At 34.0% G+C, this 19,301-nt stretch overlaps 2 protein-coding genes across 2 annotated transcripts; both read right to left on the bottom strand.

Annotated features, from left to right (window-relative positions):
- Positions 1-1,125: 1,125 nt before the first annotated feature.
- LOC134249651 (uncharacterized) lies at positions 1,126-18,671 on the bottom strand. The gene is made up of 20 exons (XM_062731981.1): positions 18,644-18,671; positions 17,491-17,724; positions 17,223-17,397; positions 16,835-16,941; positions 16,512-16,640; positions 15,604-15,788; positions 15,401-15,502; positions 15,218-15,322; positions 14,676-15,105; positions 13,021-13,254; positions 12,749-12,923; positions 12,359-12,465; positions 12,027-12,155; positions 4,141-4,340; positions 3,919-4,020; positions 3,737-3,841; positions 3,210-3,633; positions 2,948-3,039; positions 2,463-2,614; positions 1,126-2,236 (listed from the first exon to the last, which is right to left on the bottom strand). The coding sequence occupies exons 2-20, from the start codon at positions 17,720-17,722 to the stop codon at positions 2,065-2,067; spliced, it is 3,357 nt and encodes a 1,118-aa protein (XP_062587965.1). The 5' UTR covers positions 17,723-17,724; positions 18,644-18,671; the 3' UTR covers positions 1,126-2,064.
- On the bottom strand, positions 10,186-10,992 carry LOC134249652 (uncharacterized). Its single transcript, XM_062731982.1, has 3 exons — positions 10,907-10,992; positions 10,726-10,829; positions 10,186-10,613 (listed from the first exon to the last, which is right to left on the bottom strand). The coding sequence occupies exons 2-3, from the start codon at positions 10,732-10,734 to the stop codon at positions 10,188-10,190; spliced, it is 435 nt and encodes a 144-aa protein (XP_062587966.1). The 5' UTR covers positions 10,735-10,829; positions 10,907-10,992; the 3' UTR covers positions 10,186-10,187.
- Positions 18,672-19,301: the final 630 nt, after the last annotated feature.

Here is a 19,301-nt window from a genome sequence, read left to right as displayed (position 1 = left end):
TCTGATGGGTCAATTAATGATTGCCATGAAGTCTACATTTGCTGAAATAAGTCTGAAGATGGAGATACATCTATAACTCATGATTTATCATCGATCTTCAAAGATATCCAGAATTCAGTTCACATCTTTTCTTTATATTATTGTTACTAGGTTAATGGCTTTTCTTCGTTCGGACGTTCATTGACTTCTTTCTGAATAATGCATGAAAAAGATCACGATTTTCCAAAGCATTCAAGTAATGTACAAAATAATGTTAACGGAGCTTTTACGCATCAGTTGCAATAACTCTCTTTGAGCTAATATTTTCAATATCACTTAAGGTTGTACTGAACAATTAAAATAGTCACGTGATAAATGTCTCAGGATTCTCAAAGTAATGTACATTTGACCACGGAAATTCTTCATCATTAAAATTATTCATATTATACACGGATAAATCAAGAATCTTCAACAAAATTTGAGGAATTGCAACAACACATACACTGTACTAAGTGAACATTGATATACAATTATATTTTAGAGTCAGATATCTATTGGACTGGTACACAGTCATTTGATTTTAAGATAAGAAAAGTCAGTCTACTACAGTAGAAATACGTATATGGATGAACTTTAAATTTTGCTGTTTATGTCTATACCATAATAAGATAAAAATAATTTCAAAAATAAGATACATTCTTTCTAAAAGTTTCTTAAAAATAGGAAATTAATGACTGCAGGAAAAAATTCTTAACCATGTATGCATGTTATATAAATTTTCTCTACAATGGTTGCAACCATTAAGCCTGCTTAACAAACAAACGGACAATTTAATAAAAGAAAGCAAAAATCATAGGCCCATGGGCCTTATAGGCCACCTTAGTAGCATGCAACAACTTTCCAACAATTGAATTTGGTTCGTGATCTAAACTTAAGGCCCTGATATTCACAATTGTGAAAGAGGCACAATTGCTTATGATAACTATACACTTAGCATGCCTACTTTGATTACTTAATACCCAGAGACAGGTCAGACGAACAAAGAAAAAATTATTTCCACTACATAATCATAAATAGTTGATTAATACCAAAGAACAGTTTTCAAAGCATCAAGTCATTTTCAGTGTATGATCATTTGAATCCCACCACCACCACAACAGTACCCCTGACCCAGGGGCCATGAAATTCATCATATAGAAAGAGGCATCCTTCCCTATCATGACTATGCACATGGTTCATTGGTTTAATACCCAGCAGCAAAAGAGTTTTTTTTTCAGAAAAAATACATTTCCACTATATATTCAACAGAGTCCCACACTAGCATCAGAACCTCTGACCCTGCATGGGTCCATGATTTTCACAATTTAGCTAGAGGGTCCAATTCTTATTACAGTCATGGCAACTGTTTGACTGCTTGTTGTCTAGGGGTAAAGATGAAGATTTTTAAAGATTGCAATATTTTCAGTAATGTTGTCCTCATCCCTCAAGCCCCAGATGGGACAGGGATCACGAAATTCATGCTTATTGTTCTCTTTTAATTGGTTGAGCAGTTTCAGAGGAGAAGTTAAAAATGTTTAAATGTTATCACACTTCGCGCGACGGATGACGCACGACGACGGACAAAAACAAAAAGCAATACGTCAGGTGAGCTGAAAAGGCAATATAATTTTAAGATTTCATCTGTTTTTCTGTAGTAATTAACAGAAAAATTCTCCTACGAAGGCACGTTTACATTTGCATAATTTCAGATTTTATGTTTTAGATATATTTCTGTCATAAACGAAAAACAATATTTTTTCTTTCGTGAGCATATGCATTGTATGTATATCACAATGTAATTTATAAATCTTACCAGACAGAGTGCAGAAATTTAAGGGGAAAATTTATACGAAAAGAATATTTATCACAGTAGATTTTATAATTTTCAGGAGATTAATTGTGATGCTTAGAACAATTTTTTTTATCTTCAGGTCCTCAGTGTCACATGAGGTAAATCTACTGCTCAACAAGTAAAATCAAATAGGTTCTTGTTTAGCACAAACAACTGTGATGAAGTTTTTTTAATCTCTGACTTGATCCAGGGCTTCATATTTGGCCTATGCTGGCCACAAGCTCTTTGCAGTTGGGACATTTTTGAAGTTGCTTTGGGATGCATTTTTCAGACACCAGACATCCGCATGGTTTTATCTTGAGCTTGACAACATCTTCTTTATACATTTGACATTTCGGTGGTGAAATGGGAGGTACTGTTGGATTCCTGTATAAATCAAACAAATAATACTTTGATTACGTTGTTCTGTAGATTGCCTTACTTATTGATTTGATTTTCAATCAAACATTCTGATATCCTGAATTTGCCATGCTCAACAACAATTTTTTTGACAATAAGTTTAAGATCTCGACACGGTTCCCCTAAAAGCCAAGAAATTTCTGCCTGTTTATACTTTTAGTGTTTGTATAGAAGGGGGTTGTTGTTGACTCACTGATTTTTCTCTACGAGGTTCTGCTTTCTCTCACTCCTTGACTGTGATATAGCAACCTCCAGCGTCGACTTCTCCTCATTACTCAAAGCCGCGATCTTCAGTTTCTCCTTCTCCAGGGAGCCGTCTGTCTGCCCAGGGTCTGCCTTCTGCATCTGTAAATATTTCATAATGTCACATAGCCCGGTGTTTGATGCCATCACTATTGGAGATTTTGAAATCATAGATATTGTCGCCTTCAATTGACCAAGAATCAACCCTGAGTTTAAAAATAAGCTGGGTTTCTCACCCACCCACCTGGCGGCCAGAGAAGGAGATACACAGTGAGTTAATCCTGAAGTGTTTTTTTTAACATTCTGATATATATTCAATGCACAGTTATTTATTCCATTCTGATATAGCTTTGAAATGATGTACACTATTTTATATTAATTACCCATAAATCTACTTATCATCTTGTTAAGCATTAGTTAAATTAATTCACTCACCGCGAAAGCTGGAGTTCTCTGTAGCATTTCTAAGATTTCTTTGGTTTTTCCTTCCTTTAAAGCCTCTGTAAACTTGTCTTTCCGGCTTGAGTCTGCAGTTTTAATTCAATGTTGAACAATTCACCGATGAATTTTAAATTTCATCTCATAGTGCTTGATATAGTTGTCACCAAATATTTACAATACATCCATATCATTAGAAAGAGTATATTACTGTAACAGCAAATGAAGCTGAACGTTTAAAAGAATTAAGGTGGTTTACCTGGTTCTTCAAATGACCGTTCATCTGAAGAGCTTCGTGATCTCCGTTCATCAGGGGAGGGAGAGCAAGACCTAGGTGGGGTGCGCTGATCGATGCATTGGTGTGTATGATCTGGGGTGCGCTGTGGTGTACGCTCTGGGGTGCATTGTTGGGTGGTGGTAGAACTTTCTCCCAGATACTGTCTTCCTGTCACAGAAATCAGGAGATCACGGGCTTCACGTTCCTCCTGAGGTGGTGGAACATCTTCACCTTTCTCTTCAGTGTCCTCTGATGGCTGTGGTGCCTCCTCCTCTTTAAATTCATCAGGACTACCACCAGATGGCGTCAGACACTCAGGGTTGAACTTAACCTGCTGGATCCCAAAGCAGACAATCACGTCTCCGTCTGAATCCACGCTCACAACTCGACCTTTCTTCCCCAGGAACTAAAATAAGATTTTTACATCATTTTTTGGCAATGACCTGTTTAAAGTTTAATCGAATTGAAAAGTTTTTCCATAAACACAGTGAACTGATACCTATATGTACCTTTTTCATGCTTTCCTGCCATGGCCTTTGTTCATTCTGAAGATGGTGTACTCTTGTTGCATCATTTTCTACCTTCACGACTTGGTCCTTCACATACTGCTCTATCTGAAATTTTACAAAAATCATTGATTTCACTGATCACTGATGTTTTACCGTCTCATGCATCACAAGTTTGTTTTTACCTTGGCTAAAGCCATTTCAGGGAGAGTCCACTCTTTGCCGCTAAAATCCAAAGTGATTTGGTGTCCATCGACAAACAGCACTGATCCATTCTCTCCAATACACTGAAAAAAAATGTGATAAAAGAAATGATTACAATAGGATTTATTCGTAAATCAGATATTTCATGAACTTAAATCTGATATTTTTTTTAATTCCAAGAAAGAAGCACGTGTTCACTGTACCTCTATGATTTTATAATTCTCTATAATTCTCTCGTCCCAGTTCTTGGACTCTTTTAGAATCGCCTGGAGAGTATCTAGATCCACCCCTATCTTGACCTTGTCCCCTTTTTTCAGCCTCCCCTCCTCCTCATAAGGGGCCTTTGAAGCTTCCTCCTCTCTAACAGCTTGGTTTGGTTCAGGTCGGGGCTGATCTGGCAATTCTGTTCCCAGATAATCAGATACATGTATCATTCAAAGAAAAAATAATCAAAGAACTGTGCCATGTACTGTTGTGTAATACATGCCCAAATACAGGGTTCGCCATCGTTTGAAATTTTACTGTGTTGCAGAGTTTATGCCAAGCACTAAAATTTCGCGGTTCTTTCGTAATCTAAATCGAAATTGAATCACTATTCATTATAATTACAAAAGAAAACGTAAACATGCATACACTTTTTTTTAACAATCACTGATTCGTTACAAAATTGTATGGTCGAACAGTGTACTTATTGTTAAAAACAAAAACACGTTCTGAAAAGGCGGACTGCAGAGGAAAATCTGGTTGATTCAGTCGAACTACTTGTTATTTTTGAAACTGAATTTGCCGTGATTTTTTGTCATTTTTTTGATCAAAAAACCGAATTACAAAAAAAACAAAAAAAAAAAAAAAAAAACTTCAGAATAGTTAAATACTTTAAAGAGTTCCTTGAAAATTTGAAACAATTTATTGACAGCAATTGAATGATATCGGTGCGATGTTACATGTATGTTTGACTTACAGTGCCAACATAATTCTAGAGCCGTTGCTCTATAGTAAAGACTTATCTAAATACCTTTTTAAAAAAAAAAATAATAATAATACAATTTATTTTTAATGCAACTACCAATTAACCGTTACATGGAAATGTGAAAACAAATTATTTGTCTTTGTTCCTTCATGGGTAAAGTTCGTCGAGGGTGTAGAAAATAATTAATTATGCAAGGTGAAGCCCTAATTAAGTGCTCTACTATTTTTTTGTAGAATTGTTTGTTTAAACTTTCAGTTACAGATAATTTATAACTTTGGATTTTCTAATTATCACAGATCTTATTGTGTCGGCAAAATTTTTACGGTGTCGCACGCATATTTGAATCGTTACTGTGTCGGAGAAAATTTTACTGTAGCGGAAGCGACACAGTAAAACAGCTCATGGAGAACCCTGCACAGACTTAAACCAACTTTCTGTTAGGTTACGTCTGCTCTTTAAGTTTTGTTGACATTATCTTTGTATCACTTATAAGGGCTTACTATAAACCGGTTGTTTTTTTTGTATATTTGTAGTATCTTGAAAAGTGAATATTAATTTTGGTCTTGATTGTCCGTCCGTAAAGTATTTATAGTCCTGTCTCTAACAGGTATTCTGTTAAAGCACACACACTTTAGCGTTTGTAAAAGTTCAAAACACAAAATATCTTTCGAGAACCCTTTGAGCTTTTGCAATGAAATTTTGTTTTGATTCATTATATGTTAAAAGACCCCTATTGATTTTGAGGTCAAAAGGTCAAAGTTCAAGGTCATAAATAAGTTCAAATTTGTGTATAAAACACTATTAACACTGATATCTTACCAACCATTTGAGCGCTTCTCTAACAGAAGACTATTTTGATTTTGAGGTCATTTTAAAGGTGTTGTTAAGGTATTAATCGATTTATATATTTTTTTTGTGTGTAAACAAAATTCAACATAAATTTAAAATTTATTGTTTATCAATAAATAATTGATTGGAAGACATCAAACACTCACTGAAGATAGGAAGATGATCCTTGTAATAAAACCTTTCATTTGAAGCTTCCACGTCCTTGACATCGACACAGCCTGTGTAACCAAGGCGATGGGCATTAACACCCATATTTTATTTTCATCTACCTTTAGAAATTAATGTGCATAACTCAGTAAATACATTGAACAGTTATTTAAAAAATGTGATCAATATGATCATTTTATCAAAAATAAACTCAGCTTTAGATAACATAATGTTTGGCTTATCTTTTTAGAGGATACACAGATAAAAGAGGATCTAACTCACTTCTTCCAACAAAAATTTAAAATAGTTACACATAACCTACCATCTTGATTTTCCCATCTCCGTCAATTCTTCGAGTCACCTTAGCATCCTCGAAAATCCCATTTCTGTCTACTGCTCAATTTTCTCTTAGGAACAGAACATCTACAACAAATATATGTAGGAACTAAATAAATCAATAAAGGAGAAGCTTTCCCTTTACAAAATTAACTTTTCTTTATCATTTAGTTTTCCATTTTATTATCAGGATTATTTAGTTTCTGTGAATAAAAAGATACTGTACATTTTAAAGGAAATGTATATACTGCAAAAGTGGCTTTGTTTGCTACATTATAATCTTTCTTTTATAGTTCTTGTGTCCACGCGCATGAAGAAATATGACTACTGATAGAAATCGTCTTACCCTTCGTGACTGGGGTAGTCAAACCGCGTGAATTTGTGTATGATGTCATGTTTGTCACTATGGTAACAGTTACTACATAGCACAACATCTGAGCACTGGTCACATTGCCACAAAATCCCGAATATTTCTGGTTCTTCACAGTCCTTTTGGTACACTGTCTGTCATTTTGATTCCTGAATCAGAATTTTCATATATTCATATTCTGGTACATAGGAGCTAGTGCCTTTGCAAAACACTGATTCATGCGCTGAGTGTAGTGTTATACAAACCCAGGGCTGATGTATCATATATCCTGAGGTCGTGCCCCTCGTATCTGTACATGTTCCTGTATCCCTTGTCCCACTGGACCTCAGCACACATTGGGGGCAAAACTCCCCTCGTATCCGATATCTACCACGGTCCCTAAGTGTCCCTCCCCTCCATCCTGGTCCCCCCAGCACCAGTTCTGTCCTCTCACCACACGAATTCCAATGTCAAATACCATACCTACAGGAAAAAGTAATATACATAAGTTTAACCGTAATTATTATCTACTGATATTTAACAAAATGGTTTAAAAAGATACAATTAAAATACATGCAATGGGTTTGCCCTTCTCCCGACCCAGGATGAAATGATTTGGTCAGTAGGTAGGTTGGGAAAATTATTTTTCTCAGAAATTTCAACATTGAAGCTTTATTTTCAATTTTTTCCAGAATATATAAAAAATTTTTGTTTTCTGGAGTTTCTTAAAAGTTTTGAGTCAGCCCATGTTTAGCCAGTCGGTAGGGAGATGGCACACACACATTTTTAAAGGTGGTTTAATGATGTAATATTTGTTTTAGTTGTATTTAAAGGATTCAATTATTGCTATATTGTGTGAATGCATGGGTGTTTAGTTTTGGTTTATCATTTTTGTTGACTATTTAGACAATAAATGTCTTTTATGTAAGTTTTTTTACGTGATGAATAAAACTAGGCTTCGGTAAATCATCACACACATTTAACTCTAGGTATATTAAAATTATCATATTTTTGTTTTCCCTACTCACTTGCCGGTAAGCATTTGTTTTGTTTGTCAAACTGTTGTAATGGTCTTTTGTTTGGGTTTTTCTTGAAATTAATGGAAAAAAAAATGATATTTTCAATTACATAAAAATTTATTGTAAAGACCTATATATGTTTATCAAACATATGGACAGATGGATCAAATTTGACTAAAGGTCTTCCGGGCCTCCAACTACCGTGGTGAATCTTGACAATTGTAAGTTTATCGGGGGGGATCAGCACGTGGTGGCGTGAGTCCTTCAGCGTGACTAGTGCGTGAATAATTTTCAGCAATTTGTGTTTCTATTTTAGGGAAATTCCAAAAACTATTATACAGTTTATTTAAAATGTTTTTCTAATTCTAAATAAGAAAGCTGATTGTTAATCTTATGTTGTCATGAACAGCTTGATTTAAAGTTTTTATATTGTAGTATACATTTAGCATTTAGGCCTAGTGCAGAGTAGTAAAATGATTTATTGAATATTACTTTTTTTTTATTTTCAACAGTACTGTACAATTTTTCTTATATATATATATTCCAAAGAATTTAAAAAAGACTAAAGCTTTAAAATCTTAATTTGAAACATCACACACATTTAACTTAGAAATTATATGAACAAATTTAATTTTAGATTGAAATTAATGATTAAAAAAAAAATAAATTAATAATACTTTAATGTAATTTAAATAAAAAACTGGATTTTTCTGGGGGGGGGGGAAGCATAGGGCTGCATTTCAAAATATAAACTGGTTTCCACAGTTAATTATTTACAAAATGCATGAAAAGCAGATCTTGTTTTTAAAATAATCTAGAATGTCAACTAAAGCTTGAATTAATTAAAACTACTTTTTTTCTTTGGTCTTAAGGGGGGACCTATGTCCGATAAATTTTTTTATTTCTTTCATGACCACTGTTAATTTTTAGGTATTAAAAACAGTTTGTATATTTTATTTTTACACAGGGAGGGGCAAAAACAGTGTGAAATGCAATTTTCAGACATCATTGTTCTACCACAAATATGCGCTAAAAAGAATCAAAAATGTCAAATCACATTAAAATCAACATGTATTTAAATTATTTGACTTGTATCTTTGAAATTTTAGTGAAGGCAAAATCATTATAATTCATCTCGATAAAAAATTAGAATGGACACAATATCCGCTTTTCTGTCGTATTTTTTGAATTCCGACATGCATAAAAGGAATATTCAATCAAAATTTTAATTCAAGTTTTTGAAAGAAATGAATTATCTCTTTATTTTAATAAAGAAAAAAGTATATGGAGGTAAAAAGTTTTCCTTTTTCTTCGTAATTATGTGTCATAATATTGACCTTCTGCACCAAGACAAGGGTATACAAACATCTGAATATAACACTGAAAACAAGTAATTCGTTTTGATTAGTAACAATTTACACTGATTTAATCTTTTCTTTTTGAAACATTCTGCCCCCCCCCCCTCCACCTTTCCTTGTCAACAACCAACTTTTAAGCTGGAATGACTTTATACAATTAAAAAATTGCTTCAATAAGCGCATTATACAAGTTTAAAAAAAAAAATTTCTTAGTTTTATCGAGAAAATACAATTAATTGTAAATATAAAATTAAATATTTCCCTGATTTAAGCTTTAAAAATTTATTTTTTGCAATATGAGCATATTATCGAGGTTTTTATTCGAACTGCAATTGCTGCTTATCAATTAAGGACGAGAAAAGTAAATGAATAAAACTGCTATTAAAAATGTATTTTTTTTTTGTAAATTGTGTTTGATTGATTTTAAACAATGGTAAGCCTATAACAGTTGTAAAATTTCTGAACATTAAAAAAAACGTCGATTGTGACGTCAATAACGCTGCTTTGAAGGTCCCCCTTAAAACACTATAAGAAATGTAATTATTTCAGGTGAGTCTGAGTTTTGATTCAATGTTGAACAATTCACCAATAAATTTTTAATTTCATTTTATACTGCTTGATATATATGTCACAAAATATTTATAATTCAGCCATGTCATTAGAAAGAGGACAAAATATACTGTGACAGCAAATGAAACTTAACATTTAAGGGGCCCTACTGGGGTTTTCTTTGCAAAATATTTCGCGCATCATAGTAAAATGAAGCGTATTTACTGTTTTAAAACAGCATTTTCCACTTAATCAATAAGATTAAACAAAATTAAGAATTTGCAAAAAATGTAATTGTAATTTTATATTACCTTTTGCACCTGAAAGGTAGGTTGATGTCGATGTAGTGTGTTTTTGATTATTAAGATAAACTGAACTCTTAAGTAAAAATTTAATAAAAACAAAGTGTTTCGAAAGGTAATAAACATACACTCTTGAAATTTTAAACCTAGAAATTAGAGAATCTCTCCATTATTTTTATTTATGTTTTCATATAAATCTTTTGTGCCCGTCATATTTTGTAGTACTCTATAAAACCTGGAAAATTCGTTAATTTTTTGCATGTGATCAAACTTATATATTTTATATAAATAAAGAGTTTCGCTATTGTGGTTTTCACACAATAAAACTCCAGTCGGCCCCTTAAAAGAATTAAGGTGGTTTACCTGGTTCTTCACATGACCGTACATCTGAAGAGCTTTGGATCTCCGTTCATCAGGGGAGGGAGAGCAAGACCTAGGTGGAGTGCACTGAGGAGTGCTCTGGGGTGTATGATCTGGGGTGCGCGGTGGAGTTCCTTTGAGGTGCATTGTTGAGTGGTGGTAGAACTTTCTCCCAGATACTGTCTTCCTGTCACAGAACTCAAGACGTCATGGATTTCACGTTCCTTCTGAGCCTGAGGTGGTGGAACATCTTCACCTTTCTCATCAGTGTCCTCTGATGGCTGTGCTGCCTCCTCCTCTTTAAATTCATCTTCATCAGGACTACCACCAGATGGCGTCAGACACTCAGGGTTGAACTTAATCTGCTGGGTCCCAAAGCAGACAATCACGTCTCCGTCTGAATCCACGCTCACAACTCGACCCTTCTTCTCCAGGAACTAAAATAAGATTTTACATCATTTTTGGCAATGACGTGTCAAGTTTGAATCGAATCAAACACTTTATCTAAAAGAAAAATGTTTAATAAACGCATTGAGCTGATACCCATACCTTTTTCATGCTTTCCTGCCATGGTCCATGTCCATCTGAAGATGCTGTACACTTGTTGCATCATTTTCTACCTTCACGACTTGGTCCTTCACATACTGCTCTATCTGAAAATCACACAAAAGTAATTGATTTCACTGATCATAATGTTTTACCGTCTCATGCATCACAAGTTTGTTTTTACCTTGGCTAAAGCCATTTCAGGAAGAGTCCACTCTTTGCCGCTAAAATCCACCGTGATTTGTTGTCCATTGATAAACAGTACTGATCAAGATCCATTCACTCCAATACACTGAAGAAAAAAAAATTGATATAAGAAATGATTACCATAAGATTTATTCGTAATTCGTAATTATTAAATTTCCATGAGAGAAGCACTGTGTTTACTGTATACCTCTATGATTCTCTCGTCCCAGTTCTTGGACTCTTTCAGAATCACCTGGAGGGTATCTAGATCCACCCCTATCGTGACCTTGTCCCCTTTTTTCAGCCTCCCCTCCTCCTCTTTATAAGGGGCTTCTGAAGCTCCCTCCTCTCTAGCCTCCTGGTTTGGTGACGGTCGGGACTGATGTGTCAATTCTGTTCCCAGAATATCATATGCACGTATCAATCAAAGAAAAAAATAATTGAAGAACTGTGTTACGGACTGTAAGTTACACGCCCAAATATTTAACCAACTTTTTTTAAGTTTCATGTGAATGTTCTTTTGTTGACATTATCTTTGTAGTACTTATTAGTGCTTACGATAACTTGGTTTCCACGAAATTCAACGAAGAATACATGACTGAAAGAATATACATGTAGTTGGCCACTTCACACATAATCATAAATGTATTCATCGAAGTTATCACAACACGCTTATCAATTGACCACGTGTTTATGTAGTATCTATGAAGAGTTGGTCTGATTGGTTAAAGTATTTATAGAATACCTGTTCTACAGGTATTCTGTTAAAGCACACACGCTTTAGCGTATGTAAAAGTTAAATGCCATTTGAAATATCTTTCTCAGTGCAGTCAGACGTTTTCCCCGCCAACCCACCCTCACAAGTATCATCTTTGTTTTGATTCATTATATGTTTTTGTTTTGTAGATTGTGTGAGTTGGCAAGAAGAAAAGTTGGAAATGTTCATTTTGTGTATAATATTAAACTGCACTTACGAGAGCGCTTCTCTATCTATCACAAATGTGTTGTTATTTATTTTATCGATTTTATATATTTTTTTTGAGTGGAAACGAATAACAACATAAATTGATAAAATTTAATTGTTTTCAGTAAATGATTGGAAGACATCAAACACTCACTGAAGATAGGAAGATGATCCTTGTAATAAAACCTTTCATTTGAAGCTTCCACATCCTTGACATCGACACAGCCTGTGTAACCAAGGCGATGGGCATTAACACGTACCATACCCTTATTTCCATCTTCACCTTTAGAAATCAATGTGCATCACTCAGTGAAATACATTGAACAGATATTTCAAAAATGTGATCAATATGATCATCTTTATCAAAAATAAACTCAGCTTTAGATACCATAATGTTTGGCTTATCTTTTTTAGAGGATACACAGATAAAAGAGGATCTAACTCACTTCTTCCAACAAAAATTTAAAATAGTTACACATAACCTACCATCTTGATTTTCCCATCTCCGGTCAATTCTTCGAGTCACCTTAGCATCCTCGAAAATCCCATACAGTTTCTGTCTACTGCTCAATTTTCTCTTAGGAACAGAACATCTACAACAAATATATGTATTTGAACTTATGAACTTCTCCTCTATAAAGGAGAAGCTTTCCCTTTACAAAATTAACTTTTCTTTATCATTTAGCAAAATTTTCCAATTTATTATCAGGATTATTTAGTTTCTGTGAAAAACTAAAGATACTATACATTTTAAAGGAAATGTATATAGATAGCTGCAAAAGGAGATGGCTTTGTTTGCTACATTATAATCTTTCTTTTATAGTTCTTGTGTCCACGCGCATGAAGAAATATGACTACTGATAGAAATCGTCTTACCCTTCGTGACTGGGGTAGTCAAACCGCGTGAATTTGTGTATGATGTCATGTTTGTCACTATGGTAACAGTTACTACATAGCACAACATCTGAGCACTGGTCACATTGCCACAACATCCCGAATATTTCTGGTTCTTCACAGTCCGGGTTGGTACACTGTCTGTCATGCTTGATTCCTGAATCAGAATTTTCATATATTCATATTCTGGTACATAGGAGTTAGTGCCTTTGCAAAACACTGATTCATGCGCTGAAGTGTAGTGTTATACAAACCCAGGGCTGATGTATCGAATATCCTGAGGTCGTACTGCCCCTCGTACCCCACTCTGTACATGTTCCTGTATCCCTTGTCCCACTGGACCTCAGCACACATTGGGGGCACCTTCCCAGAACTCCCCTCGAGTCCGATATCTACCACGGTCCCTAAGTGTCCCTCCCCTCCATCCTGGTCCCCCCAGCACCAGTTCTGTCCTCTCACCACACGAATTCCAATGTCAAATACCATACCTACAGGAAAAAGTAATATAAATAAGTTTAACCGTAATTATTATCTACTGATATTTAACAAAATGGTTTAAAAAGATACAATTAAATAATGCTGGTTTGCCCTTTCCCGACCTAGGATGGAATAATTTGGTCAGTAGGTAGGTGGGAAAATTATTTTTCTCAGAAATTTCAACATTGAAGCTTTATTTTCAATTTTTTCCCAGAATACATAAAAAAATATTGTTTTCTGGAGTTTCTTAAAAGTGTTGAGTCAGCCCATGTTTAGCCAGTCGGTAGGGAGATGGCGACCAAACACATATTTAAAGGTGGTTTAATGATGTATTATATTTGTTTTAGTTGTAAAAGCCTTTAATATTTGTTCATTTAGATTTCTAATTTGAAACATCACACACATTTAACTTAGAAATTATATGAACAAAATTTAATTTTAGATTGAAATTAATGATTTAAAAAAAAATAAATTCAAATATAAAAAATAAAAGCATATATACTTTACATGGATGCTTTTAATAAAAAACTGGATTTTTCTTGGGGGGGGGGGGAGATAGGGTTGCATTTCAAAATACAGACTGCATTTCCAGAGAGTAGTAATTATTTACAAAATAGCTTGAGAAGAAGATGGTGTTTTTAAAATAATCTAGAATCTAAGGACTAAAGCTTGAATTCTTAAAATTATTTTTTTCTTTGGTCTTAAAACTCTATAAGAAATGTAATGCTTATTTCAGGCCCGAGTCTGTAGTTTTGATTCAATGTTGAACAATTCACCAATAAATTTTAAATTTCATTTTATACTGCTTGATATATTTGTCACCAAATATTTACAATTCAGCCATGTCATTAGAAAGAGGACAAAATATACTGTGACAGCAAATGAAACTTAACATTTAAGGGGCCCGACTGGGGTGTTCTTTGCGAAATATTTCGCGCATCATAGTAAAATGAAGCGTATTTACTGTTTTAAAACAGCATTTTCCACTTAATCAATAAAATTAAACAAAATTAAGAATTTACATGTTTAGAGATGTAATTGCAATTTTATTTTACTGATTTTTAAAACGATTTTGCACCTGAAAGGTAGGTTGATGTCGATGTAGTGTGCTTTTGATTATTAAGATAAACTGAAGCTCGTAAGTAAAGGGGTAATAAAAATGTGTTTCGAAAAGGTAATAAACATACGCTCTTGAAATTCAAAACCTAGAAATTAGAGAATCTCTCCATTATTTTTATCTATGTTTTCATATGAATCTTTTGTGCCCGTCATATTTTGTAGTACTCTATAAAACCTGGAAAATTCGTTAAATTTTTGCATGCACCCTGAAGTTTATCAAACTTATATATCTTATATAAATGAAGAGTTTCGATATTGTGGTTTTCACACAATAAAACTCCAGTCGCCCCTTAAAAGAATTAAGGTGGTTTACCTGGTTCTTCACATGACCGTTCATCTGAAGAGCTTCGAGATCTCCGTTCCTCAGGGGAGGGAGAGCAAGACCTAGGTGGAGTGCACTGAAGAGTGCTCTGGGGTGTATGATCTGGGGTGCGCGGTGGTGTACGCTCTGAGGTGCATTGTTGAGTGGTGGTAGAACTTTCTCCCAGATACTGTCTTCCTGTCACAGAAATCAAGACGTCATGGATTTCACGTTCCTTCTGAGCCTGAGGTGGTGGAACATCTTCACCTTTCTCATCAGTGTCCTCTGATGGCTGTGCTGCCTCCTCCTCTTTAAATTCATCAGGACTACCACCAGATGGCGTCAGACACTCAGGGTTGAACTTAATCTGCTGGGTCCCAAAGCAGACAATCACGTCTCCGTCTGAATCCACGCTCACAACTCGACCCTTCTTCCCCAGGAACTAAAATAAGATTTTACATCATTTTTGGCAATGACGTGTCAAGTTTGAATCGAATCAAACACTTTATCTAAAAGAAAAATGTTTAATAAACGCATTGAGCTGATACCCATACCTTTTTCATGCTTTCCTGCCAAGGTCCATGTCCACTCTGAAGATGCTGTACACTTGTTGCATCATTTTCTACCTTCACGACTTGGTCCTTCACATACTGCTCTATCTGAAAATCACACAAAAGTAATTGATTTCACTGATCACTAATGTTTTACCGTCTCATGCATCACAAGTTTGTTTTTACCTTGGCTAAAGCCATTTCAGGAAGAGTCCACTCTTTGCCGCTAAAGTCCACCGTGATTTGTTGTCCATTGATAAGCAGTACTGATCCATTCACTCCAATACACTGAAGAAAAAAATTTGATATAAGAAATAATTACCATAAGATTTATTCGTAATTCGTAATTATTAAATTTCCATGAGAGAAGCACTGTGTTTACTGTATACCTCTATGATTCTCTCGTCCCAGTTCTTGGACTCTTTCAGAATCACCTGGAGGGTATCTAGATCCACCCCTATCGTGACCTTGTCCCCTTTTTTCAGCCTCCCCTCCTCCTCTTTATAAGGGGCTTCTGAAGCTCCCTCCTCTCTAGCCTCCTGGTTTGGTGACGGTCGGGACTGATGTGTCAATTCTGTTCCCAGATATATGCACGTATCAATCAAAGAAAAAAATAATTGAAGAACTGTGTTACGGACTGTAAGTTACACGCCCAAATATTTAACCAACTTTTTTTAAGTTTCATGTGAATGTTCTTTTGTTGACATTATCTTTGTAGTACTTATTAGTGCTTACGATAACTTGGTTTCCACGAAATTCAACGAAGAATACATGACTGAAAGAATATACATGTAGTTGGCCACTTCACACATAATCATAAATGTATTCATCGAAGTTATCACAACACGCTTATCAATTGACCACGTGTTTATGTAGTGTCTATGAAGAGTGTTGGTCTGATTGGTTAAAGTATTTATAGAATACCTGTTCTACAGGTATTCTGTTAAAGCACGCACGCTTTAGCGTATGTAAAAGTTAAATGCCATTTGAAATATCTTTCTCAGTGCAGTCAGACGTTTCCCCGCCAACTCACCCTCACAAGTATCATCTTTGTTTTGATTCATTATATGTTTTTGTTTTGTAGATTGTGTGAGTTGGCAAGAAGAAAAGTTGGAAATGTTCATTTTGTGTATAATATTAAACTGCACTTACGAGAGCGCTTCTCTATCTATCACAAATGTGTTGTTATTTATTTTATAAATTATTTATATTTTTTTTCGAGTGGAAACGAATAACAACATAAATTGATAAAATTTAATTGTTTTCAGTAAATGATTGGAAGACATCAAACACTCACTGAAGATAGGAAGATGATCCTTGTAATAAAACCTTTCATTTAAAGCTTCAACATCCTTGACATCGACACAGCCTGTGTAACCAAGGCGATGGGCATTAACACGTACCATACCCTTATTTCCATCTCCACCTTTAGAAATCAATGTGCATCACTCAGTGAAATACATTGAACAGTTATTTCAAAAATGTGATCATTATGATCATCCTTATCAAATATAAACTTTGCTTTACATACCATAATGTTTGGCTTATCTTTTTTTTTTAGAGAATACACAGATAAAAGAGGATCTAACTCTCTTCTTCCAACAGTTACACATAACGTACCATCTTGATTTTCCCATCTCCGGTCAATTCTTCGAGTCACCTTAGCATCCTCAAAAATCCCATATAGTTTCTGTCTGCTGCTCAATTGTCTCTTAGGAACAGAACATCTACAACAAATATATGTATTTGAACTTATGAACTTATCCTCTATAAAGGAGAAGCTTTCCCTTTACAAAATTAACTTTTCTTTATCATTTAGCAAAATTTTCCAATTTATTATCAGGATTATTTAGTTCTGTGAAAAACTATAGATACTATACATTTTAAAGGAAATGTATATAGATAGCTGCAAAAGGAGATGGCTTTGTTTGCTACATTATAATCTTTCTTTTATAGTTCTGTGTCCACGCGCATGATGAAATATGACTACTGATAGAAATAGTCTTACCCTTCGTGACTGGGGTAGTCAAACCGCGTGAAATTGTGTATGATGTCATGTTTGTCACTATGGTAACAGTTACTACATAGCACAACATCTGAGCACTGGTCACATTGCCACAACATCCCGAATATTTCCGGTTCTTCACAGCCTGGGTTCGTACACTGTCTGTCATGTTTGAATCCTAAATCAGAATTTTCATATATTTATATTCTGGTACTTAGGAGGGCATTTGCAAAACACTGATTCATGCGCTGGTATGTAGTGTTATACAAACCGAGGGCTGATGTATCGTAGATCCTGAGGTCGTACTGCCCCTCATACCCCACTCTGTACATATTCGTGTACCCTTTGTCCCATTTGACCCGAGCACACTTTGGGGGCACCTTCCCAGAACTCCCCTCGTGTCCGATTTCTAACACGGTCCCTAAGTGTCCCTCCCCTCCATCCTGGTTCCCCCATGACCAGTTCTGTCCTCTCACCACACGAATTCCAATGTCATACACCATACCTATTATAATACACAATCCAATGTTAAATACCATACCTACAGGGAAAAGTAAGTCGACAGGGAGAAGGCAACCAAACAAATTTTTCAAGAAGGCCTAATGATGCATGATTATGTACGTTATAAAACAAACTTTAGAATTTATTCTTTTAGATTTCTTATTTGAAACATCACAAACATTTAACGTAGAAATAAATAAAATGAACAAAAGTTAATTTAGATAGAAATTGATATTTTCAATTTTTTTTAAAATATCAAAACATATACTTCAATACATGGTAGTTTTCAGGATGTTTTTTTTTCTTAACTTCATGTCAAACAAACAAAATGTAATAAAAACTATGATACAATGTATAATATTATGGTTGCCACTGAATGAAGAAAAAATATTTCCTGATTCTTATATGTAAAAAATAAATAACATAAATATCAAAATGAAAGTTATGTTTATTTTATTTTCATATCACTTAATTTAATTTGATGTGCTTTAAAAGAACCTAATTTGTAACCATGTTTAGACATGATCGTCTGACTTTTAAAGAGATCTAATTTTAAAAGATTTCTTCCCATGTGAAATAAAGTTTCCTAAAATACAATATTCTGCAAAACTACATTGTATATGACTGATATATTCACAAAATGATGTTACAGATTACAGATACAATTTACCTATTACATAATTGAATTGGTTTCTTTAAAACAAAAGTCAACTAAAACTGTGCATTAATTAACTTAGAATGAAAAGGAGAACCTACCAAAAAGAAAAAAAAATACTTTTGATTAATCAAAATGAAAGGGAAAATTTATACAATATAACTGGAAATAATTTTTTGTTATGAAAACAAATCCTGTTTGTTAAATTTTTTCAAAGATTCAATTAAAAATGTGCATTTATCAATTTAAAATCTAAAGGAGAACCTACCCAAAAGAAGAAGACATTTGAGTAATCAAATTGAAAGTGGAAATTTATACAACATAACAGGAAATTTTTTATTCTACGAAAATTCCTGTTGGTTGAATTTCCAAAAATAGACTGCATTTTCCAGGGAATAGTAACATGAGTAATTATTTACAAAAAATCTTGAGAAGCAGATGAAGTTAAAAAAAAATCTAGAATCTAAGGACTGAAGCTCGAATAAAAATTAAAATGTTTTTTTTTTGGTCTTAAAACTCTATAAGAAATACAATGCTAATTTTAGCTGATAATGTTCCCGATTTATAAATAAGGCTCTTAAAAAAGGTTACATAATTTAACTCTAACATCTTTGACTTGGTTTTCTTCCTCTTTCCTCTTTCAGAGTTTTTGCCACTTTTTTTAAATTTTAGATTTGCTAGTTTGATTGGAAAGAGGAAGTACATGCCAACGAAAGTAAAGTACATCATCATTTCTTTCAATGGAATTTTACGAGGAAAAAATATAACAAGATAGAAAATAATTTTAGGCAAAAAATACTTAAATTCTAAGTGTAAATTTATACAAATTAATTTTTTTTTACTACATTAAGAGTAATGGAATTTTATGAGCAAAAGAGCAAAAAAAATAACAATGCAGAAAAAAAATTATTTACCACATTAAGAGT

Source organism: Saccostrea cucullata, unplaced genomic scaffold, assembly GCF_032062105.1.
Source record: "Saccostrea cucullata isolate Sc308-1 unplaced genomic scaffold, CSIRO_AGI_Scuc_v1 ctg1896, whole genome shotgun sequence".
NCBI classification, from domain to species: domain Eukaryota; kingdom Metazoa; phylum Mollusca; class Bivalvia; order Ostreida; family Ostreidae; genus Saccostrea; species Saccostrea cuccullata.
This window is presented reverse-complemented; position numbering and strand designations above follow the sequence as displayed.